The sequence below is a fragment of the Onychomys torridus genome, chromosome 14 (genome assembly GCF_903995425.1).
Source record: "Onychomys torridus chromosome 14, mOncTor1.1, whole genome shotgun sequence".
Lineage (NCBI taxonomy): Eukaryota > Metazoa > Chordata > Mammalia > Rodentia > Cricetidae > Onychomys > Onychomys torridus.
Genome location: NC_050456.1, coordinates 3,720,023 through 3,745,110, shown reverse-complemented (window position 1 = coordinate 3,745,110; position 25,088 = coordinate 3,720,023). Strand labels below are relative to the sequence as shown.

Genomic DNA, 25,088 nt, shown 5'->3' with positions numbered 1-25,088 from the left:
TTTCTAAACAGGATAACTGCGAGTTTTCCTTTAAGCCCTGAAAATAAATCATAAATCTGCATAGAATACAAACTTGGTAATTCTCAATCTGGCATCTTCCAACCTACATAGATGTAGAACATGTAAAAGTGATGAGTATATCTAATAAATTTAAGAGAAAGCTGAAGACAAATAGAGGCAAGGTCACTCAGATTCTCACCCAAAGGTCTGCTGTCATCTGTCCTCTGTATCATCATTTGCATCAGAACTTATGGATTAGTGTAACTGAGAAGTGTGTGTGTGTGTGTGTGTGTGTGTGTGTGTGTGTGTGTGTGTGTCTGTATGTGTACAGGCATGGTTATGGCTGGATATTTTGTCTTATTTTACTCTCAAGTCCTGAGGCTCAACAGTTAGAATGATGTCTAATATTTAAGGGGCTCAATAAATATTTATGTCATTTGGTTATCATAGTGTAATTGCCAGTTTATTACTGATTTTTTAAGGATTTTAATTTTTAGGGATTCATGCTTTTGAGCATGTATGTGTGAATGGGTATGCATGTTTATATGTCTGGGATGACATATGTACATGCATGCACATATTTGTGGAGGCCAGAAGACCACCTTGGGTATCATTCCTCCATTATGGCAGTATCTGTCACTGGCCTGAAACTCACCAAGTAGTCTTGGCTGGCTGGTCAGTGAGCCTCAAGTTTCTATCTACCAGTCTTCACATTCCCAGTACTAGGACTACAGGCATGCAACACTATTCTCAACTTTTTTTTTATATGTAGGCTCTGCTTGTAAGGGAAGAATTTATCAACTGACTGCTCTCCCCAGCCAAAAACTACTTTTTTTTTTTAATCAAATAGATATGACATGGTTTATTTAGGTGTTCTTCTAGTTGGTGACTATGATGTTAATAATAAAAATCTCCAGATTACAACACAGCATTGATGCCTTTTCCCCTTAGGATTGTGTCTGTGTGATGTACTTCCAGAGGTGGTAAACCTGAATCAAATGATAAAAATGTTTAAGACCTCATGGTTCAAATTGTAGATTGACTTTTGGCAATTTTATACCAATTGGAAGTACCACTGTCAAGAAATAATTTAGTCATATTTTTACCTAATAAAATGGGCATTATGTAGGCAGACATCTATACATGCTCATGTATATGTGCATATATATGTCATTCTTAGGAACTACATTGTGATGTTTCATTTTATTAATGGTTTCTTTATTTACCAATGAAGGTGATTTTTAGTTGCTGAATTGTTTTTATTTTCTAATATTTATAGAAATCAGCATTTTGTTTCAAAAGTTGCTTATATGCTTTTGATCTGCTAGCCAATCATTATTGGTGAATTATTTAGTGTACAGAAAATTTCCATTTTTATATAAAAAACAAGACCAAAAATTTTTACTAAAAGGTGTGCTGTACATACTCTGAGTGACTGTCCTTATATGAGCCTTTAATTACTGTTCCTATGATCATCTCTGCTTTAATGGTGATGGGGCTGAGGCTTGGTGAAGAGAAGCATTTGCAGGCTTATGCAAGTGGGGGAATTGTAACAAGCATTAGGTTTTAGAATAGTGGTTGAAACTGGCAGCTTGCATGTCCTGTTTGACTTACTGAACCATTTTCCTAGGCTTCTCAGAAAGTTAAAGTATTTTAAATATTTTTGCAATTAAAATTTCTGGTTATTTCTGTCTATGCTGGGTGTTACAGCTAAGTAGTGGTTCACTAATTTTAAAGAGGTATAGCCCTGGCTTCCAAAACAGCCATTGTCTTTAACTTGACCTGTTTCACATAATTATAAAATTTCCCTGATTCCTCCAGGTAGATGTATTCCTCAGAATATTTAACCATCAGTTTGGCCTGGGCACTGACCAATCAGAGTAGACATTAGTCATAAACAACCACCATCTGGAGAGCTTCTTGGGCTATGGTTTTCTTGCTTAAAATTTTCTTTCAGAGGGAAGCATGCTTATCTACTCAAATTGTGCTAGACACTTCATATATATTATCAAATTCAAGTTTTATAAATTTAAATATTGTCCTCCATAGTTGTACTTGGGTCATCAGATTTTATTTCCCTTTGCTGGTTTGATTAAATATTTATTTGAAGGTCCCTCATTCTTCTTCCTCTCTTGTTTATTTTAAGAATGAGGTTTCCACAATTTAAATGATTACTATTTAAAAACCAGTACTTAGGCACTTGACTGCTCTTGCTTCTTCATGTGAAGACTCGGACCGTTGTTATGGTTAATCACCATTATCTGGATTTGGATGTAGATTTTTCCCTGTTTCTTCCCTAGGTCTCATGGCAATGTAGATGTTGCCCCTGCTTAACTTAAGGTAGAACTCTTCTTCTATTCTTGATCATAAAACTTTTTATAAGTCCATGAATTGAGTTGTGACAGAAGTTCCCTCTTTGAATGATGTATTTCTTTCATCTTGAATTTCTTGGTCTTCATTGGCTCAAGTTTGTTAAGTGGTCCAGTCTAATAAATTTTATGAATGATTTTTGATACCAGTAGTTGAATCCATCTGTTTGAAAACAGACAAGTGTAGAAAGATTCAGAGCAGAATACATGTTACTGAGTAAAAATTAACCCTTTACCAAAACTTATGTACAACACAAAGTTTACATCAGTGTAAATCAGTGATTGTTCCATTCCTTTATGCATGTGCTCACATGTGCTATAGAGGATAGTGTTCTTTGTTCGTTTACAAATCAGTGTGCTAATTTCCAAACCTATCCCCCGTTCTCTGTCTTCTTTTCTGTGTCTCCAGTGGATGTGAAATCAGAGGTTCCTATGGGCCTGGAGCCCATCTCGCCTTTAGACCTAAGGACAGACCTCAGGATGATGATGCCCGTGGTGGATCCTGTCGTCCGCGAGAAGCAACTACAGCAAGAGCTGCTTCTTATTCAACAGCAGCAACAAATCCAGAAGCAGCTCCTGATAGCAGAGTTTCAGAAGCAGCACGAGAATCTGACCCGGCAGCACCAGGCACAACTCCAGGAGCACATAAAGGTAGCAAATGTGTCTTTGTCTCTGACCTTCTCAATCAGGGCATCTGCACCACAATGTGGGCATAAGGCCAGCCCACTGATAGGGAAGTTCACTGTGATTAAGACATGGATATGTGGCTTGAAGGAAATTGTGGTTGTACTAGTTGGAAACTTGGGTAAGTACCTGGTAAGCACTTTCTTTGCCACTTCTGCATTTTTACCTCACAGACTCACATGGAATGACAGGAACTTGCCATTCTTGTGTATACCCTCTCCTGTGTGTTTCTTTTCCCTCTAGTCACCACCAAGAACTATGCCTGGAAATGCCCAGGTTATGCTGCTAAAGAAGCTATGTGCACTATTTATCAAGAAGGGTAAATTTATCTTGTGAATAGAAATATCCCTCTTCTGCTGTTTGCTTGGTTCGCAGTCTAGGTCAATACAAGTTGTTCCTTATAGGACAGATATCATATGGCATATAATTAAAATAAAAATATAATAATATAATGAAAAGTTGAAGGGATTTTTATATGCAAAAACTGGATAAATATTTTAATGTTTTTATACACTGCTATGACTGGAAATATAATAGCTCAGAATTTTTGCCGACATTTGGTGATTGTGTATATGCCAAATTACTTTTTTCTTCTTTGGTGTATTATTCACTGGAAATATCACCGTCGCTTTACCAGTTTTTTGTTTGTGTGTTTGTTTTAGTAATTGGCAAGGCTATTTCTCAATAGAGATCTTACAGGGGATGGTGTCACATGGTTCTAATCTCAAAACTTGGGAATTGGAGAGGGGAAGATCTAAACTTGGAAATAACCCAGGCTGCAAAATGAGCCCATGTTTTGAAAGTGTAAGAAAGCACAAGGATGTTTTGGTTCAATAAAATAGATATTATTAAAAGCACAAAATATTTACAATAAAATTTTATTTTATAATCAACTCCTTCAAAGATGACTTAAGGGTAATAATCAATAGAATTATGCATTTTGTTATATTTTACTATACTATATTTTAGTCATGTAATATCTTATATATCAAGTACAAATGTATGAATATGGCATTAATATAGATAACTAAATTATAACACTAAATTATAATGTCTAAGAAGATAAAAGTACTATTATCTTCCCCATTTTCCTTGTTCTGCAAGATATATTATTTGCATAAAAGGCTCTTCAATGACTAGTATAAAATATAGTCTGTTTCCTTTACTAGTGAAGTTTACTAGAGACTTTCCTTAAAAATAAGAATGAAGAATTTTGTGTGTGTATCCCCAGTGAAATTGTTATCTCATGCCTATATTTTAAATATGAGTAACCTTCACTGAGTTTGTACATTTATTTTTTAATAAATGCCAAAGTGTTATTTCACTTTGACCCTTGAACCAGTAATAGAAGCATTGATGTCTAGGTTGCTTTCCCCGGTCCTTCCAGGCATGTGAGCAGGGCCATGAGACATGAGTAAGATTTACATTCATCCCCATGCTTCAAGATCTGAATAACCATATGGCTCATTTTCTTTTGTGTTTGACTCACTTTTCCTGAGTTACTAGCCATGCTGATAAGCTCCTTGCATTGTCTGGTTTTTCACTTCTTTTCATTAATGCTTGGTGCCATTGTTACTGCTAAAGTCACTTGTGAGTAATTTATCATTTGACCACTCAGAACCTAAGAGTAGCAAGTAGGTAATTGCTTCTGTGGCGCAAACAAAATAATATGGCAGGTTGATTGGCACCTGGAAAAGAGACACTTGAGAGAGTAAGAATCCTGAGATGGTTAAAAGGGAACTGTAGCTTTAAGAAGATGGTTTCCCTACATAGTACATTATTTTGTTAGAGGCTAAAGATGTGTTTACACCTTCTTTTAAAGATTAGGAAGTTATATACTTCCCTAACTTTTTTATTTTGCTTTGTTACTGCCTTATGAGTAACATTGATTTAGATTTATTTGCATGAAGAAGACAGGACCTCATGATTTAATGGCATTAGCTTTTGAACTCTGGTTCTTCTTGCAGTCAGTACCTGCTGCCTTCTGTTCTAGTCTCCTAGTTTTTGCCTAGCCAACTGAAGTAGAGAGAAATGGTGTAACTCTGCAAAGCCACACCAAATGTGGCTAGAATGTAGGTGCTCAAAATTGTGTTGTCTTCCCTAGTCTGCCCAAAAAGCTCCTAAGTCATCATGGCTCACTCAGGCTAAAATAGAAATAAACATGTTAAGTTTTACTTCTTTTTAATTTTTTAGACATAACCCATTCCCATAATCTTTGTTGTAAGTAGTGACTATGGTAATGAATGTATATGCTTTTCCATTTCTAGAAGGAATTATAGTTTGATTTCATTGAAGTTTTGGATAAAGTATTGAATCAATTTGACCAGTCTTGATATTGATATAGAATTGACATTGTAACACAATTTAAACATGACTATGGGTTCCTAAATAACAGTGATATATTTGAGAACATCCATTAAGTGGTTGGTATATAAAAACAAAGCACCAAGATATTAAGATATAACATGGAGAATAAACAGAAATACTCCTAAACATATGCTTCAGATTGGGTAAGGCTGTCATACTTAGCATAAAAAAATGGCCTTCTTGTTGCTCCAGCAAGAAGGTCCTGATAACATTCCACAGAGCTTTGAATTTTTGTTCCATTATTTGCTATATAATACAGGTTTTTGGATAACTAGTATTCAAAAGGATAAATTATGCCTTAGTTATTAAGCAATAAATAGTAATAATTGAAATGATATCACTCAAATTAAAACCTGAATTTCACATGAATTATGTATATGACCTCTGAGAGACATTATTGTCTTTCTTATAATGAACTGAGGTTCTGAATAGCCTTAGTATCTTGTCAGATCTCAGACCTGGCAATGTAAGAGTCTAAGGAGGACTTGAGAGACTTGTTCTTCAGTGAGTACATTTGCTTTTCTTCAGATATATGTATTTCTCCAACTAAAAGGAAATTGATTCTTCAAAATGCTATAACAAATAACCTCATCTTTTTGTTATGTACCATTTGAAGTAAATTCAGAGGATTAAGAAAACTAGACGTGAATGCATGGAAGTAGTTTGTGGAAGTGATTTCTTTTGCATCTATCTATGTCTCTAATCCAGAAGTTTTCCTGTGTTAGATGACAGTTCTGAACTTCCTATTATCTTCTAGAGAAGTATATAGATGTGTAGGTCACCTCACTTTAACAAGAACTTTCTCTGTGAAGGGGGTAGTTGGGGTTTGTATTGTTTTGGGCAGGCTTTCCCCAAAGTAAGCCCCACTGCTGTCCTGTCCACGGCAGTTTTATACTGTATCTCAGGGTAAGAACTGATTGTCTATTCATAGTGTGAGAGACTTTGTGAAACAGACATCTGGGCTGTCTCTGCCTTTGCATGTTCCTATGTTTTGTAGACACACAGGTAAAGAAACTAAAGGTTCAAGTCAACAGCATTCACATGACCTTAGTGGATTTGGTAATAATTTTTGATAGGGACCCACAAATAATGGAATTATCTAAAAACTTACTTGTTGTAGATATCAAAACCATTTCATTTCCTATCTTTATATTTCAATCATACTAAGGTGGTTGAAGCACAAACTAAATACTATCAAGTTCCAAAAGTTAAAACATTGCAATTTGGGGCAGTGAGTGATGACTTTGAAGCTCACAGAAACTGCACACTCTCATGTCTTTCTCTTCTCGCAAGTTGCAACAGGAACTTCTAGCCATAAAACAACAGCAAGAACTCCTAGAAAAGGAGCAGAAACTGGAGCAGCAGAGGCAAGAACAGGAAGTAGAGAGGCATCGCAGAGAGCAGCAGCTTCCTCCTCTCAGAGGCAAAGATAGAGGACGAGAAAGTAAGAGGCACCAGGGTAACGGACGCACTCTCTTTCCGAACCACAAGGAACCAATAAATCATGAAAATAAGCGTGTCCAAACTGTCCTTGTCTAGTTAAAAGAATAACCTGTAGACTAAACTGCCCTTTCCTATCAGCTCTGCAGAGCATAATGAGAAATAAACACAGCATTGCCAAAGACACAGGCTTGTTCTTTGGACTTTGAAAACACCATCACACTAAAGTGATTGAATGTAGGACTCCCTTTTCAGTAATAAAGTGATGTCTACATATTTTCATTTCTTCCGTCTTCCTGTCTAAGCAGTCCACGTTCTGAACATTACAATGTGCCTCCTTCCCTTTTGTTGATCTTAGACACAAGGCAGAACATTCACAAAATAATGGTCCACAAGAGGGAGACAGATCCAAATAATTGCCCTCTATCCAGTCAGTTCAAACTCAGGTCGTGGCAAAGTTTAAAGCGTGGTGATTTGAACTGAAATTATCAACAGAATTTATTTGCTTAATAATCAAATGAATTCTAAAACAATGTTGAATTTTTTAACAAGGAACTCAGAAATGATCATTTTAATGTATTATAATAATCTATAACACTCCCCAAGATTCTTGATTTAAAAAAAATAAATTAAAAACTAGAGTTTTATTCCCATTTTTTTTTTTTGTCAATTGTGGATTGAACATAGGGCCTCACAATACTAGGCAAGCATTGTACCATTATCCTCAGCAATTTTCTTTTTAAACTTAAAGATGAATTGATGGTAGTTCTAGGAATTCTGTTCCTATAAAAATGATTGAAGAACTCATTGAAGGTATTTTGAAAATTTGTAATGTAAGAAACAGTTACAGAACAGGACTCTGCCATTTTCTAAAGCCTATGTAGGCTCTGTTTTGTTTTGTTTTGTTTTGTTTTTAGTAGGAAAATTCCATATGCTGTGGCCAGTGAGTTTTCCTCATAACTGTTGTTGAGTATTCTTGAGTGCTGAGAGGAAGTAACCACAGGTGGTGTCTGTTTCCCTGTATGTGTTTCAGGGGCAGTGGCAAGCACAGAGGTAAAGCAGAAGCTTCAAGAATTCCTTTTGAGTAAATCAGCAACGAAAGACACTCCAACCAATGGAAAGAATCATTCCGTGAGCCGCCATCCCAAGCTCTGGTACACGTATGTTCTGTGTTTAGCTGTTTTCAACCTGAGGGTAAAAAGCACAGGTTCTACCTTTGGCTGTCCTGGGCAGAAATCCTGAACCATGCCACTTCTCAGGCTTTCATGGCCCATGAGAAGTTCCTGGAAATCTTTAAGAATCGGCTTTTTTTTCTTTACACAAAGGACCACAGCACCTGCCTCTGGAGTTACTGGGAAGGTCCTGAGAAAAAACATCATGAAGTACATAGGGGCAAGCAGTGTTCAGTTAGCATTAGCATTTGTCACTGAAGGCAGGAAGTACATTATCTTCTTTGTTGAATGAGAAACCAGCATCTGGGTGGAACCCAGAGATGGTTTAATCCTCAGATAGTACCTCTGATATCTGTGCTGAAATTGTGAATGTTTAGCAGATTGTGGCTTAGTTTTGTTTCACTTGGCTTAATATAAAATGGAAACCAGAGCTATTTTGAGAAATTCAGGTGATTTTTGGTCTTTTCAAAAGACAGAAAAGTGAAGGGCAGGGAGGAAGATAAACAAACCTAAGCCTTTAGTGACTTCTCCAGCCTTTCCCACTGTACCTCACTTTTTTTTTTTTTTAAGTTTTTTGAGACAGCGTTTTCTCTGTGTAGCTTTGCACCTTTCCTGGAGCTCACTCTGTAGCCCAGGCTGACCTGGAACTCACAGAGATCCTCCTGGCTCTGCCTCCCGAGTGCAGGGATTGAAGGCATGCACCACCACCTGGCTGGCTATACCTCACTTCTTTTCACCCAGTGAAATAATGGTTTAGCTTCTGAAATACAAACAAGATACATGGAACTACTGGAACTTTCCAGTTCTTCCATGCTTCCATGCTTCCACAACTCCAACAGAGATATTCCATAAAATATACTTCTTTTTGCTATGAGAGAGGAATGATTTCTTTTTTTTTTGAGAATCAGATCAAAGACTAGATATATAAATCACATTCGATAATAGGATAGAAGATAATGGGTTCATTTCTCTCATAAATGTGTTTGTTGAATGGCCTTAAGACTGTATGTGACATATTTTTCATCCTTCACATCAAGGACAGGAAGTATATACTAACTATTTACAGAATTTAGAAGCATCCTGAGAGTTTTGTAGAAAAGTTACCATACTTTGAAGTTTGTTTATAGGAATCCATCCTCTTCTGTTCCCAAAACTGAGGTATCAGAGTCCAAAACATCTTAGACATATGAACAATTATGTCCTGTGTATTTATCAGTTGATCTGAGAAACCAGTCAGTATAATAAAGTATTCTGAAAGAAATATAATTTTGTTTCCTAAAATTATCTGCAGAGTATGTGACTAATTCATAGTGCTTTCTAAGTTAAAACATTTTAAGAAAAAATAACATAATTTTCTAATGAGAAACAACTATTAGCAAATAATTGATCTCCTGAAAATTCTTCAGCTGTTCCCTTGAGTATGTTAGACATGGTTCTTCATGTCAGTAGTGATCTTTTCTTGTTTATATGGAATATAATTCCAGCTAACCATAAATCATTAATTTTAGGAATTAGCTATGTGGCTCTAGGAGATTTCCTTGAATTCTCAAAGAATCAGTTTACTTCTCTATAAAAAGGACATAATAACATTTTGATGCTTTTTACCAGTTAGAAGTATGTGAAATGACCTTAAATAAGTTAATCATTGAGAATGTGCTTTTCAAATAAAGTCTTGTAGTAGAACAGTCAGTGTGGTAGTGGCCTTGCTTTGTGGGCATGCTCTCCATTATATATGATAATTGTAATGCTTGTATACACTGAGTAGTCTGAGTTCAGTCCTCTAAATTCTTCTCCAGTAACACAATTGCTTCTTTTTCAATATATCCATTCAAGAAAGAGAAAATATGTTAGAAGTTAGCTTTCTGTTGAAGAAGAATGTGCTTTCTATTCTACATTTTAAGGTTGCCTGTTAGAGTCAGGCCTCTGAGGCCCTTGGCACTGTAACCTGCTCAGTATAAAGATCCTCCTCATGAATGTGGCTGTGCTGTCTGGCAGTGACGAAGTCCTTGGACATGTTCTGTTCCTTTCCACCATGGTTGTTCTATAATAGTGACTCCAAAGGGCAGCTTTTTAAATTTTTTTTTAAGTATTCCAATCTCAGCTCTTCAAATGAAGTGAAATTTCCCATCGATTGAAGTAGGCATTGCTAGGAATCATGCATCATTCCATATTTGCTGCAGTGCACTTGGATGCATGAGGCTGTAGTTTGCATTCACTAAGGAGGAAGGACATACATGCAGCCAAGACACACGGACTGCATGTGCAACTGATTCCTTCTAACATGCACTGAAGTCGAGCATCAGTACTAACTTTCTTTATTTTTTTAGGGCTGCCCACCACACATCACTGGATCAAAGCTCTCCACCTCTCAGTGGAACATCTCCATCTTACAAGTACACATTACCAGGAGCCCAAGATACCAAGGATGATTTCCCCTTGAGAAAAACTGGTAAGCTGGCATAGCGAGGAGAGCACTGATGTTTTCATGACACACCTCACTGTTGTGTTACTCACTTCTAGATAGAAGTTAAAGAATTTGAGTAATAGGGAGTGCACCCTCAGAAAAATACAACTTTTTCATTTTAAAGAGCCTATCCTGTCCTCTAGAGAAATATCTCCTGTTGTCTCCTTTCTTTAACCATTTACTTAAACATGTCTGATAAGGATATTCTGTCTAACAATATTTTTTAATTTTAAAATTTCAAATATCGATGTAGTGAACATCATACTTCCTTCTGAGTAAGTTAGTTTCCTAGTGTTCTCCACACTACTGACCTCAGTGAAAAAATGTCCCTATTAATGTACGTGTGAGGATACACAATTGCACCCATAGGAACTTAAGCCAAACTTGTTGGGGAGTGTCATGGTGAAGTTTTATTTAGAATTGAATGGACAATATCATCTCTCTAAGTCATATTTATTTCTTTTCACATCTTATGTTCCCTTTGAATGTCACTGACAAGTGATATTTACTATGAATACGCTCTTCTCACTATAATCAATATATTTAAATAATAGATGACAAGATTTGTGTACATTCTGTTCTAAAGCTTTCAATGTTTAGAAACTGCAGCTTTTCAAAAGATTTAAAATGTTTACATCCACAGCTTCCAAACAGGTATTCATAGATAGTTGAATCTATTGTATTTTGCTCAAGTCTTGTTGGGGTGTTACATCTCTGTAATTTGTGTATAAAATCCACAGAGTGGTGATTTCAAATAATTATATTCATTTTTCCAGGCAATTTTGAGTAATTAAAATGTAGATTGAACAAACACATGGTGAAACTAATTTCTGTCAGATAATTTACCTATGGCATAATGAAGATTTAAAAATAAAATCAATCATGAATAAGAACTTATTACCTTTCATTCACTTTGTATGGTCCCAGATGCAGGAAAAGGGTGCTTAAGCTTCCCAAGGCAATCAGTGCCTTTTTATTTTCATAGGCTGGAAGTTTTTATCTTTCTAGGATATTAGATATAGTCGAACACTTCAGTAGGACCCAACGTAAAGGAAAGAATGGCTGAGCTTCATGAATTGCATCTGAATTTTACGTTACTACCCACACATTACCTTATCTTTCTTTAAGTAAAGTTCTCTAGGACAAAAGAAGGTAAAGAAAAGGTCGAGGCTTTATGTACTTCTAAACCGTGGGGTTTGTTTTGTGAAAATTGCTTCATAAAGTGTGTGGGACTAACACCATTAATATTTAGTGGCATGTGTAGGAGCTATTGACAAGAATTCTGTGAACATTTCCCTAGTCAGGGAAGGACCTGTCATGAAATAGCCGAAGAAGACAGGATAAGGAAAGAACACAGAGTCAGTCTCCTTGAGGCAGAGGCTCCTAACAAGTGATGTATTCAAAAGACCTGTGTCTTCCGAGCATGTGGCCTGGACTGTCCTCTTACCACTGAGACTACACACTGACTTTGAGCTGATAGTGCCCTCGAGAGAAGGGGCATCTGGGCTCCCAAGCATCCACGAAGAAAATCTGAAAACAACAACAACAACAACAAAAAGAACCAGCTAGGGAGTACTAAAAAGTTGTTGCTTTGCTTTAGATCCTTCTGTTTCCATGAGAACAGTTTGTTTTTTTTTTCCATGAGAAGAATGAATAACACGCTGTTAATTTATTTTCATTGAAATTCCTACTCCACAACACAATCATGTTCAAAGTGCATGTTATGAACCCTGATCTGAATGTGGGCACATATGTAAGAAGTTCCCTCTGCCTCTTTATGTGATAATACATGTAAAAATCCATGGCCTGTCTAATGATATATTTTCTATAGCTGCCCAATATTTGAAATGTGTTTATTTTCTGCTGAAAATCTAGTATTTACAAAGTATCAGACTGCTGATCTGAAAAACCAAATATTTTCAAACATTATAGCAATGAAGTTCTTGAACCACTGTTAATACTTTGATATCACTAGGTTTTCAGAATATTCCTTGTTCAATTCCCAATGTCTGATTAAGAAAAGTGTGATATAATAAACCACAGAAGTTTTCTATATATAAAAATACTTAGAGATGCTCTTCATTAATTACAAATAGGCAGAACTCTCCAATATCCAGACACATATCCATTTGGTACATGCCAATTGTTTTGTGAGAAAATTATGGCTCATCTTTGTCTTTCATAGATCATTGAAATTTTTCAATAATATTTCAATTATTTACTAAGACTTCAGCATTTGTTATATTCTGTCAACTAGAATGCCACTTTGAAACATGTAAACAATAAAATTTTGCATTGATAAAATGTACGTGGAGATTGGGAATGTGCTTAAGGAAATTTTTGTATTATAAAGTTATATCACATTGGACTGAATCGAGAGTATTGCCATAGATCATCCAGGAGAAGTACCAGGACAGCTAATAGTCAAGCTTTGTCATCACAGCCAGATTTTCAACTTCTGCTGTCTACTTGGATGTTACTCCCAGACTTAAAGGAACTTGTTAAATCAGTCACTTCTGTCTTTTGAGCTGCATATAATACTACATAATGTTTATTTCTTTCACCCCTGTTGTTTATTGAATTGCTTGTATTTATTAGTAAGGTTTAGAGAATAAAACTGAGTAAGAAAAGTCTTAGTGGCTTTAAATAGAGCCCAGGATGTCCCTTCAGCAGGGAGAACAATTCGGAAGCTCTCTGAGCTCTCTGGACACCTGTCTTCAGACATGGACAACCCAGGTACATCAAGCTAAGAAGCCTTTGATTCTCACAGGAATCTGAACTTTCTCGTGCAAAGTGGACCCTTGCTTCCCTCCTCTTGGGAGGATCAGAGTTGCCTCCAATCTGTTATAGCTAATAAGGTCCATTTGCTTTCTTTTAAAAAATAATTTATTTTTATTTTATGTGCATTGGTGTTTTGACTGCATGCATGACTGTGTGAAGGTGTTGGACCTCTGGAACTGGATACAGACAGTTGTAAGCTGCCATGTGGGTGCTGGGAATTGAACCTGGGTCCTTTGAAGGACTAGCTAATGCTCTTAATCACTGAGTTACTTCTATAGAGGTTTTTTTTTTTGTATCCTTAAATGAATGGCTATGTGTGACTAGCTTTGAAGTTGGAAATAACATATTTTTGCCCATATTTAAAGGATCCCTCTCACAAAGATTTCTTTGTTCCATAACACAAGAGTTAGCTTATGAGGACATTTGGAATATGCTTTGGCTGAGAATAGTGTTATTGCTATAGGGCTAGATTTCTCCCCCCTTCTGCAGCACACTCCCCCCTTCTTCTACAGCACACCACTGGATTGATAATAAAGTAGGAAGCTTCTGGGGCTTGGCACTTTCAAAAGATTGCATATTTCTCACAGAGATATTACATGCATGCTGACTTTGAACTGACCTTCAAAACCATTTAATTTGGACTCTGTTCCACTGAGTATGTGCATATGTTTCATAAAATATTATGACAAAAATTTCTAGAGGTTTTATACTCTATTATATTATCGAGGTCTTACACAGTGAACTTTGCCTTTCTTTGAATGTTATAATCTTTCCACTTAATACTTCTGAACAAAGCAAGCTGGCAGGGTATATTAACCTCTTAAAGTGCACAAGCCATATAAAGCTTGGCTTTGGCTAATAAGACTGTGGCAGCCCTACTGAAACACTCACTTTAATGGTCAGAAACACTAGAATATGACTCAAAGATGGACGGGATCCAAACATAAGTTATGGCTGTAGAAGGCCAATGGCATTTTCCACTTGGAATAAATTGGAAAAGAGACGGTTGAGATGTAGAGCTTGGTAAATCTCCTGATGCAGCAGACGGCAGTCAAGATGCGGAACCTCGGTGACCTAGTCAAGGCATTGTAATCCAAAGTTAACAAAAGAATATTTCCTTAAAAGGTCTTAAAATCACTTCCTTCCCCCTCTTTCCCTCTCCCTGTCTCTGCCTCCTTCTCTTCTTCCTCCCCCGTATATAGTTTTGAATATTTCCTGGCATTTCAGAACTTGGCATGATGTCTAACAGAAGCATCATAGTTATTTCAAGTCTTTACCATATAGGGAGATCTGTGCTGTGTTTGTATTTTTACTTGACTTGTTTTTAATCAATAAACTTAGTTTTTAGAATAGTTTTTGACTTATAGATTAAGGAAATAGCACATCATACCTAGATTGATTCCATTATAAGTATTTTATAGTATCAGACTATTTTTGAGTGCATGTAAAAGTGATGTGCTTGTAAAATGTGTGTGTGCGTGCATGCGTGTGTGCGTGCGTGCGTGCGTGCGTGTGTGTGTGTGTGTGTGTGTGTGTGTGTGTGTGTGTTTATGCATTCATGTGTGTAGAGACCAGATGTTGACATTGGGTGTATCCCTGCATTGCTGTTCACTTTTTTTTTTAAAACCAGGACAAGGTCTGTTGATGAACCTGTAACTCCTCAAATCCACTCCTCTAGATGGATAGCTTTTCTAGGCATTCCCCTGTCACTGCCTGCCACTGGGATTATAGGTACACTCTCATGCCTATCTGACATTTACTCTAGTGTGGAAGATACAAACTCCAGACCTCACACTTGCTTAAGAAGTGCTTTAGCCTCTGAGCCAACTCTCTTCTCTTCAACCACTGTCAATACATTATTATTAATATGGTCTGTAGTTAACCTGAAAGTTCAGTGTAACATAGTGATATGTTAGCTGTCTGTTATTATAACCTTACACAGAATTATATCATTGTCTTTAAAATGCTGTTTCTCGACTATTCCTACAAATCCTAAAATGAGTATGTTGTAGTTCTTTTCATTTTTTTCTTGGGCTGGAAAGATGGCTCACTTGCTATTCTTGCAGAAAACCTGAATTCAGTTCCTCCCAACACATGATGGCTCACAATCATCTGTAACTCCTGTTCCATGAGCATCCAGTGCCATCCTCTGGCATCCCAAGGATAGGAAGCAGGCAGGCACATGACATGATAAACATACATACTTGCAGGAAAAACACTCATCCACAAAATATAAACAAATGAATCTGTAATTTTTTCTGTGTAGTTGGATTTTGTCCAATAATGTCACATAGATAGACTCATGCAGGATGTGGCCATTACACAATGGCTTCTTTTCCTTGGCGTTTGTACTAGTCAGGGTTCTCTGGAGTAACAGAACTTATAAAACATTTCTTTCTACATACCTAGAAAAGGAATTTATTAGAATTATTATAGACTGTGGTACAGCTAATCTAACAATGGCTGTTTATGAACAGAAAGTCCAGTAGTTGTTCAGTCCATGAGACTGGATGTCTTAGCTGATCTTCATTGTACACCAGAATCCTGGAGAAATGGGCTCTAATGCCAGTCAAAGAGTAGACTTGTGAGCAAGGATGAGAGCAAGCAGGCAAAAGAAAAGAGAGCATCTTTCTTCCATGTCCTGTATGTAGGCTGCCAGCAGCAGGTGTGGCCCCAATTAAAGGTGTATCTTCCCAGCTCAAAAGATTTATAATAAAGGTGCATCTTCCTACCTTAATATCCAGATTAGCAGTGGATCTTCCTGCTTCAAATGATTTAAGAAAAATCACCAAAGGTGTGCCCAACCTTCTGAATTTTTAGTTAATTCCGTATGTAGTCAAGTTGATAACCAAGAATGGCTGTTATGGCATTATAAATTTCATCTTACTCTATGTTTTTTCATGAAAAGAAGTTAATCAAATATTACCAATGAATAACACTTCTTTATCTTCATGAACCACAGTTGATTTTTTCATTTACTTGCTGAAGTTATTATGATTGCTTTGAAGTGTGGCTGGTTGTGAATAGAGCTATAAGATTTTGTGTGATGTTTCCAATTTTATTGAGCAAAATTCTGAGAAGGCTGTCCAGTTATTTTTCCCCATGTGTGATGGGTCTTACTTCTATTCCTCATGTCTTTCACTGAACAGAATACTCACAGATTAATAAAATTAAACTTGTCAGTATGTTTTTTTCATGGATAATGCTTTTAGCATTGTATTAAAAAGTATTGTTAAACACAGGAGCATCTATTTTGTACTATTCGAAATTTTATGTCTCATATCTAACACTTAGGATTATAATCCATTTTGAGGTAATACTAAGAGGATTGTTGATGTTTTTGTTTAGATTTTGCAAGTGAGTGCCCAGTTTGGCCCTCAAGCTGTTTCAAACATGAACAAATAAACAAAAACTATCATCCACTTTAAAAAAAATTTATAACAATGCTATTGATAAGTGGGTCTGTATCAATTTGTACACTTTCAAAAGCATATGTTTCATAAAGGAAACAGGGCCCTCTGATCTCCTTTACAACATCTCTAAAAAAATCATCTCAGCAAAGAGCTATGTCTTTCAGAATCTCACTCTTGTGTTTGAACATTCTCTGTATTTGGTTTCTAAAACTGATTTACATTGCACTCATAAATTTAAAGTTAGAGGATAAAGTATTCTATATCTGATCTGTATTTAAAGCAAATTAATATTTTAGCCTCTTTCTTCCTCTCATTTTCTTTGTGTGTGTGTGTGTGTGTGTGTATGTGTGTGTATGTTTGTGTATGTATGTGTGCGTGTATTTTGTGAGTGTGTGTATGTGTGTGTATATGTGTGTGTTTGTGTGTTGTATGTGCATGTGTGTGTGTGTGTATTTGTGTATTGTATGTATGTGTGTTGCTGTTTTTTTCCTTTGTTTGCTTCTATTGTTCTTGGGAATTTCATTCAGTATATTTTTGTCATATTCTTTCTATCCTAACTCCTTCCAGATCACACCATCCATCACACCTCCTACCCAACTTCATTCTCTCTCTTTCTGTCTCTCTCTGCAAAAAATAAGCCACTAAAAACCATGGAGCTGGGTTTATGTTGGCTAATTGCCCATGAGAGTGGGGCATGCCCTGGGATATGGTTAATATATTAGGGTCATTTCATAGAAGAAAACTGAATTTTCCTCTTCTAGCAGTTATTATTTTCAAATAACTCCTTGTCTATGGATGGGACTTTGTGCCCACTTCCCCTCCTCCCTGCTGTGCTCTTGTCTGGCTTGAGCTTATACAAGTCTTATGCACACTGTCACAGTCTCTTTGAGTTATGTGTGTACCACCCCTGCTATGTCTAGAAAACTGGTTCCTTAAAAATGTCTTCCACCTTTGCTCTTACAATCTTTCTGCACTTCTCCACAGGGATCTTTGGGCCTTAATGCAGAGGTGTGATAAACACATCACACTCAGTTGATCCCTTAAAATCTCTCACTGACTGCACACTGTTCTTCTGTGAGTCCCTGTGTTAATTGCCATCTACTGAAAGAAGGGGTTTCTCTGATGAGCAATGCATGATTTATGGGTATAGTGGTTGTTATTAGAAATTATTTTATTGCTATGTTTGTTTAATAGAACAATAATAGTAGCTTTTTACATAAGGTCCATGACTTGTCTAATCTCAGGTTTGGGGCTTCATTAACCTATAACCTATAACCTTTCAGGTATAGGTTCCATCTCATGGAGGAAGCTTAAATCCAATTAAAAAGTGATTGGTTACTTCCCTAACATATATGTGACTCTGGCACCAAGGGACATATTTTCCAGGCAGATTGTTATAAGGTGTTCTATATGAAATACACATAATTTAAAGTGTAAAAGCTAATATCCACATATTTCACTGATTTCTCTCTCATTATGGCTGTCCTTTGTATATAGGATTTTGTGTACTGATTTTTGTGTGCTGATTTTGTATCTTGCTACTTTGCTGAAATGGTTTATCAGCTGTAGACATTTCCTGGTAGGGTCTTTTATGAGTAAAATTAAATAATCTGCAAATACAGTATAATAGTTAAGGTTTCTATTATAGTAACAAACACTAAAATGAAGAAAAGTTATAAGAGGAAATGTTTAATTGGGCTTATAGTTCCAGAGGATCACAGTCCATGATGGTGGAACAAAGGCATGGTGTCGGGAACATCTGAGAGCTCAGACCTTGATCAGCAAGCAGGAGGCAGAAAGATCACACTGGGAATATAGCAAGAGTTTTTGAAATCTTTTTTTTTTAAATTATATTTGTGTTTTAATTTTACATATCAGCCATGGGTTGCCCTGTCCTCCCCCCTCCTGCCCCCGCCTCCACCTTCCCCTGAGCCCTTCCCCTCCATTCCCATCTCCTCCAGGGCCAAGACTCCCCTGGGGATTCAGCTCACCCTGGTAGATTCAGTACAGGAAGGTCCAGTCCCCTCCTTCCAGGCTGAGCAAAGTGTCCCTGTGTAAGCCAAAGGTTCCAAACAGCCAGCTCATGCACTAAGGACAGGTCCAGGTCCCACTGCTAGGGTGTCTCCCAAACAATTCAAGCTATTCAGTTGGCTCAGTTTTCCAGAGGGCCTGATCCAGTTGGGGGCTTCACAGCTTTTGGTTCATAATTCATGTGTTTCCATTAGTTTGGCTATTTGTCCCTGTGCTTTTCCAATCTTGGTCTCAACAATTCACACTCTTATACTCCCTCCTCTTTCTCACCAATTGGACTCCTGGAGCTCCACCTGGGGCCTGGCCGAAGATCTCTGCATCCACTTCCATCAGTTATTGGAAGAGACTCCAGCACGACCGTTAGGGAGTTTGGCCATCTAATCACCAGACTAGGTCAGATCAGGCTTCCTCTTGACCATTGCCAGCAGTCTACAGAAGATGTATTATTGTGGATTTAAGGGGACCTCTCCAGCACTCTGCCTATTCCTGTTCTCATGTGGTCTTCATTTATCATGGTCTGTTATTCCTTGTTCTCCCTTTCTGTTCTTGATTCAGCTGGGATCTCCTGCTCCACTAAGTTCTGTTTCCCTCAAACCTTGCCCTTCATTACCCCTACTCATGTCCAGGTTGTTCATGTAGATCCCATCCATTTCTCTGTCATTGGACAATCCCTGTGTCTTTCTTAGGGTCCTGTTTTCTAGGTAGCCTCCCTGGAGTTGTGTAGCAGTCTAGTCATCTTTATTTTACATCTAGTATCCTCCTATGAGTGAGCACATACCATGTTTGTCCTTTTGACTCTGGGTTACCTTACTCAGGATGATTTTTTCTAGATCCATCCATTTGTCTGCAGACCTCATGATGTCATTGTTTTTCTCTGCTGAGTAGTACTCCATTGTGTATATGTACCATATTTTCTTTATCCATTCTTCAGTTGAAGGGCATCTAGGTTGTTTCCAGGTTCTGGCTATTACAAAGAATGCTGATATGAACATAGCTGAGCAAATGCCCTTGTGGTATGCTTGAGCATTCCTTGGGTATATGCCCAAGAGTGCTACAGCTGGGTCTTGGGGGAGATGGATTTCCAATTTTCTAAGGAAGTGCCATATTGATTTCCAAAGTGGCTGTACAAGCTTGTATTCCCACCAGCAGTAGAGGAGAGCTCTCCTTGCTCCACAGCCTCTCCAGCATAAGCTGTCTTCTGTGTTTTTGATCTTAGCCATTCTGACAGGTGTAAGGTGGTATCTCAGAGTCAGTTTGATTTGCATTTCTCGAATAATTAGGCATGTTGAGCAATTTCTTAAATGTCTTTCAGCCATTTGAGATTCCTCTGTTGAAAATTCTCTGTTTAGTTCTATATCCCATTTCTTAATTGGATTGTTGGGCATTTTGATGTCTAATTTCTTGAGTTCTTTATATATTCTAGATATCAGCCCTCTGTCAGATGTGGGGTTGGTGAAGACCTTTTTCCATTCTGCAGGCCGTCGCTTTGTCTTTTGAAATCTTAAAGCCTGCCCCCTATGACACACCTCCTCCAACAAGATCACACCTCCTAATGCTTCCCAAACATCTCCTGTTATTGGAGATCAATAATTCAAACATGAATCTCTGGAACTATTTTCACTCAAACACCGTCATGAGTGTCCTTTAACTTCTGTCCTTCCTGTTTGACCCTTGTTACCTTCTTCAGTTGTCGCTACTTAACAAGTCAAGCTTGACAGTGCATGAGTGTGGAGAGCGTGCACATCTTTGTCTTGTTACTCATGGTCTTCCCCTTATCTATCTAGTGTGTAACTGTTGTTCTACTTGTGTTGGGCAGTCATGTTGGTAAGACATTATGGATGTAGCTCATGACATTACTAGAAGACACAGTCTCACAGCAATCTTCTGGAAACTTGCACTTTTACAGTGTTTCCCTCCTCTCTTCCACAATGATCCCTGAGCCTTAGATGTGTAAGTGCTTTGTAGATGTATCCAGTGGGACTGGGCTCCATAACACTGCATTTTGATTGGTTGTGGTTTTCTGTATTGGTCTTCACCTGTTTCATGGAGAAGATTCCTTGATTTTGGGTGAGAGCTATACTTATCTGTGGGTATAAGGACAATTTTTTAAAATGTAGTTTATTATACTGGTTTATTGAAGCAGCAGTTATAGGCTGTCCTCTAAAATCATGACTTCCTGAGCCCTGGGTAGGTAGCTAGGTTTTCAGTACCAAACTTACTGATCAGTGCTTATTCCTGTTGGAGAGCTGTTGGTTGCCACCAAGGTAACTCTGCCACTTGTGCACCCTCAGGGTTGTAGTGCCGTTCTGGTCATTGCTGTAGTGTGTAGGTGTCTGAGTTGGTAGGACGCATACCCACCGTTGACTGAACCAAGGAAATTCATGGCTCCCTCCTATCAGCCATTTTCTAATGCATTTCCTTGGTTCAGTCAACTGTGTGTATGCTTAACTAATGGACTTGATTCCATTCACCAGTCTGTCTATTACTTTGCCAATACTACATTGTCTTAACTATTAAAGCTTCCTAGCAATTCTTAAAGTCAGGTAATGTCAGTGTTTTAGTTCTTCTTCAGTATCATATTGTCTAATTTTGATCCTTCAGTCTTCCCATGTGTACATTGGAATGTATTTGCTGATATCCTATAATTAAATTAATGGGATTATGTCTGTGATTATGTTGAATGTATAAAACAAGTTAGAAAGCATTTTCATCTTAATAATTATTTCCTATCCATGAACACAAATAATTTTCCTTTTGCTTAGATCATAATAATAATAATAATAATAATAATAATAATAGTAAAAATAAAGTATTTTATTTCACCTTGTATAACACAGATCTCAGCTTATAACTGAAGTCATTTCCTACTTGATATGGAATTTCTTTTATTCAGGCAGGCCTATTTGTAAAAATTTCCTTAGTTATTTGCCTTTATTTTTACTTCACGCTTGAAGGGTGGCTTTACCAAGTTCAGATTTCTGGACTTTAAACACTTCACTACAACATTTTTTTCTTGATTTCGTGATTTCTGGAAGGAAACTTAATGTAATTCTTATCCTTTAAACCCATATATAAAGTTTATATATAAACTCTCTTCACCACTTCCCTACAGTTTTTAAAGACCTGTCTAAAGATCTTTGATTTTGAACATGATTACGGCTACTTGTTGATTTGGGATATTTATACAGCTTTGTGTTGTCTGAATTTCTGTATTTGAGAACCAGTGTCTGTCATTAATTTTGGATAATTTCAATTCACTGTAACTTCAAATTCTTCTTCTGGAGTGGGTGGCTAGCTCAGCAAGTAAAATAACTAACTGCTCAGGCCTAACACCCTGTGTTATGTCCCTGGAGCCCATGAAGAAGAAGAAAGTAACTCCTGAAAGCTGTTCTATGATTTCCACATGTGTGCCATGGCATGAATATGCCTGAATACACACACACACACACACACACACACACACACACTCACATGCACACACACATATACACGTACCAGCTACTACTACTAATTGTTATCTGTTTATTAATAAATTAAATAGTTTTTTCTGTTCCCTGTCTCTCACTGATTATATTGATATGCTCCATAGGCATAGATTACACCTTCCTTTTGTTCCACAAATTGAAGGTTTTCTATTTCATTTTTTAAATACTTTTTAGGGGAAGGAGAGCTACTGTTTAAATGTACCAAGATTATTCTCTTCTGTGTAGTCTTGCCTACTGATGAGCTTATCAATGGTATACTTTCTGTTACTGGAATTTTTATTTTAGGATTCTTCTTTTTAATGTGTTATGTTTTATTTGTTTGTGTCTCTCTATGGCTATTTATGTGCAAGCATGTATGCACATGTGTGCAGATCAGAGAACAACTTGTAGGAGTTAATTATCTCTTTCTACCATGTGGGTCTTGGGTATCAAACTCCAGTCTTTAGACTTAACTTTGAGCACCTACACCTGCAGGGCCATCTGACTGTTCAAGATTAACTTTTTATTCCTTCTTTGAGTTTTCCATGTTTCTGGTAAATGAACTTTCTTCTCTTCCTTTAGAGCTTTTAATACATTACTTGTAGTTATTTGTTCTGTCCAGTGATTCCAAAGTTTGTTGCCTCTAAGTCTAAGAGTATTTGTGTTGATTCTTCAAGCTGTGTCTGTCTTGTTCTTTGGCTTCTGTAATTTTGTTTAAAGCAGAAATTCTATATTTATGCTTTTGGTTGAATGTGTATGTGGATTTAGCTGGAACTGTCCTCTCTTAAAAACAATTTACTAAAACTGTATTTGCCAGAGACTTTAGTTTTCTCTGGTTTCTATATTGTCCACCCCCCCAATTTCTCTATTATCTTGGGATTCCACTAAACATTTCTTTTTTCTTTCTTCTTATTTTTATTAAGAGATTTTCTATTAGTTCTATATATCAATCACAGATTCCCCTGTCCTCCCTTCTCCTGCCCCCCATTCTCTCCTCCCAACCCCCTCCACATTCTCACATCCTCCAAGGCAAGGTCTCCCATGGGTAGTCCGCAGAGCCTGGTACATTCAGTTGAGGCAGATCAAAGCCCCTCCTCCCTGCACCAAGGCTGTGCAAAGTGTCTCACCATAGCCACTAGGCTCCAAAAAGCCAGCTCATGCACTAGGGACAGTTCCTGATCCCACTGCTTGGGGGTCCCTAAACAGTTCTAGCTAAATAACTGTCTCACTTATCCAGAGGGCCTAGTCCAGTACCACGGGGTTCCTCAGCTATTGGTTCACAGTTCATGCATTTTCACTAGTTTGGCTAGTTGTCTCTGTACTTTTACCAATCATGGTCTTGATGGAAGAACAAGGAAAGAGATATCATGATAAATGAAGACATCATGGGAATAGGGAAAAACAGAGTGCTAGGGAAGTTCCCAGGAATCCACAAGGATGACCCCAACCATAAACTACTGGTAGTGGTAAAGAGGGTGCCTCAACTGGCCTACTTTGGTGGTCAGATGGGTGAATATCCTAACTGTCTTCATAGAGCCCTCATCCAGTGACTGATGGACACAGACACAGAGCCAGATGCCAGACTGAGCTCCAGGAGTCCAATTGATGAGAGAGAGGAGGGATTCTATGAGCAAAGGACATCGAGACCATGATGGGAAAAGTAAATGTTTCTTAAATAGCCTCTCTCCCAGATCCCTCAGTTCTAACCAAGTCTTCCTGTACTGGAGTCCTGATGAAAGTGTAAGATGCAGATGTTTTTATTCTGTACCCTCATTCATGTGTCACTTATCCTTTCTGGTCGAATCAACAGTGTATTCATTGTTGACACACTGAAAAAGAAGTGTGGTCACATATTGAGGTGGAACAGAGGATAACACATTTGGGAATTAGAAGTACTGAATTTGCCTTATTTTTCTTGTAATAATCAATTCATGACATTCTGATAAGGTCAAAAAACTAAAATCAATTTTTTACTGTCCAATAATTAGAAATCTCAGGTACTTTGAAAATAAGATTTAATTAATACAAGGCAACTGCATTTAATATTTGATTAATTATTAAGGTATAAGATACTATAATATTTTAATCAGTTTTGAGGAGTAAGATTACCTGTGATAAATGAAGAATATAAATTTATAATCTATGAATTTTCACTTTAGAATCATAGAAATCATTATAGAAATCATACTCTTACTAAGAGTATTTAATCCAAAAATTAAGTATGATTGTATTAGACTCTGTGACTACAATAAATTAAACTTCATAGTTCAATAAATGAGAAGCTGGTCTTACTAATTACATATGTAATTAGTACAGTAGGTAATTAGAGTTTAATAGCAGCACCAATTGTGAACTGTGGAATAATTCATCAGTCTTGTAAGAATGTTGAATGTCTAAGTCAGCTTGCTTCTTTGAAGGGGATATCAGTGGGGAAAAGCCAATATAGACCAGAGAGACAAGACATGGAAATCACATGGCTTGGCTACAGGTGGATATGGCAGAGAGCTCTGCTGAGCTTAGTACTGTGCAGTCTCTACACCTCATAGAGTCAGTTTTTTGCAGTCATCCATTTGGGCAGGGCTATTACAAGCAATGAAAGTCCTGTACATGGTACCTGACATATGGCATTCTCAATACACATGTTGCCAATATAAGTTACTGAGAATAATGATGCAATATTTGTGTAAGGAATTATTAATATTAGGACAGAGTTTAAAGAAATTTGGATGGCATTTCTTTTCTTAACCTTGTCAATAAATCTTGTGAACACTGAAGTGTTTTAAGTTTCAGAATTTTCATGTAAATAAAAATAGACCAATGATATTATATAAGGAAATTTATTCTTTTCTTTAATGAATATTATGAGAAGAAAGTGCTAATTAAACAATTCATAGGTGAAAGAT

General features: G+C 37.1%; 1 protein-coding gene across 17 annotated transcripts in view; it reads left to right on the top strand.

Moving 5' to 3' along the window:
• Hdac9 (histone deacetylase 9) overlaps positions 1-25,088 on the top strand; it is an 893,084-nt gene that overhangs the window by 479,765 nt on the left and 388,231 nt on the right. For 8 of the 17 annotated variants that reach the window (XR_004946518.1, XM_036205788.1, XM_036205782.1 and 5 more), the window contains 4 exons: positions 2,779-3,020; positions 6,714-6,864; positions 7,894-8,020; positions 10,360-10,481. Coding sequence is in view for 16 of the 17 variants with exons in the window: in XM_036205788.1 (XP_036061681.1) it covers positions 2,779-3,020; positions 6,714-6,864; positions 7,894-8,020; positions 10,360-10,481 (642 nt within the window). In the remaining variant the exon portion in view is untranslated. The remainder of the gene's footprint in view (positions 1-2,778; positions 3,021-6,713; positions 6,865-7,893; positions 8,021-10,359; positions 10,482-25,088) is intronic. The other 9 variants (XM_036205789.1, XM_036205785.1, XM_036205800.1 and 6 more) reach the window with 3 other exon arrangements.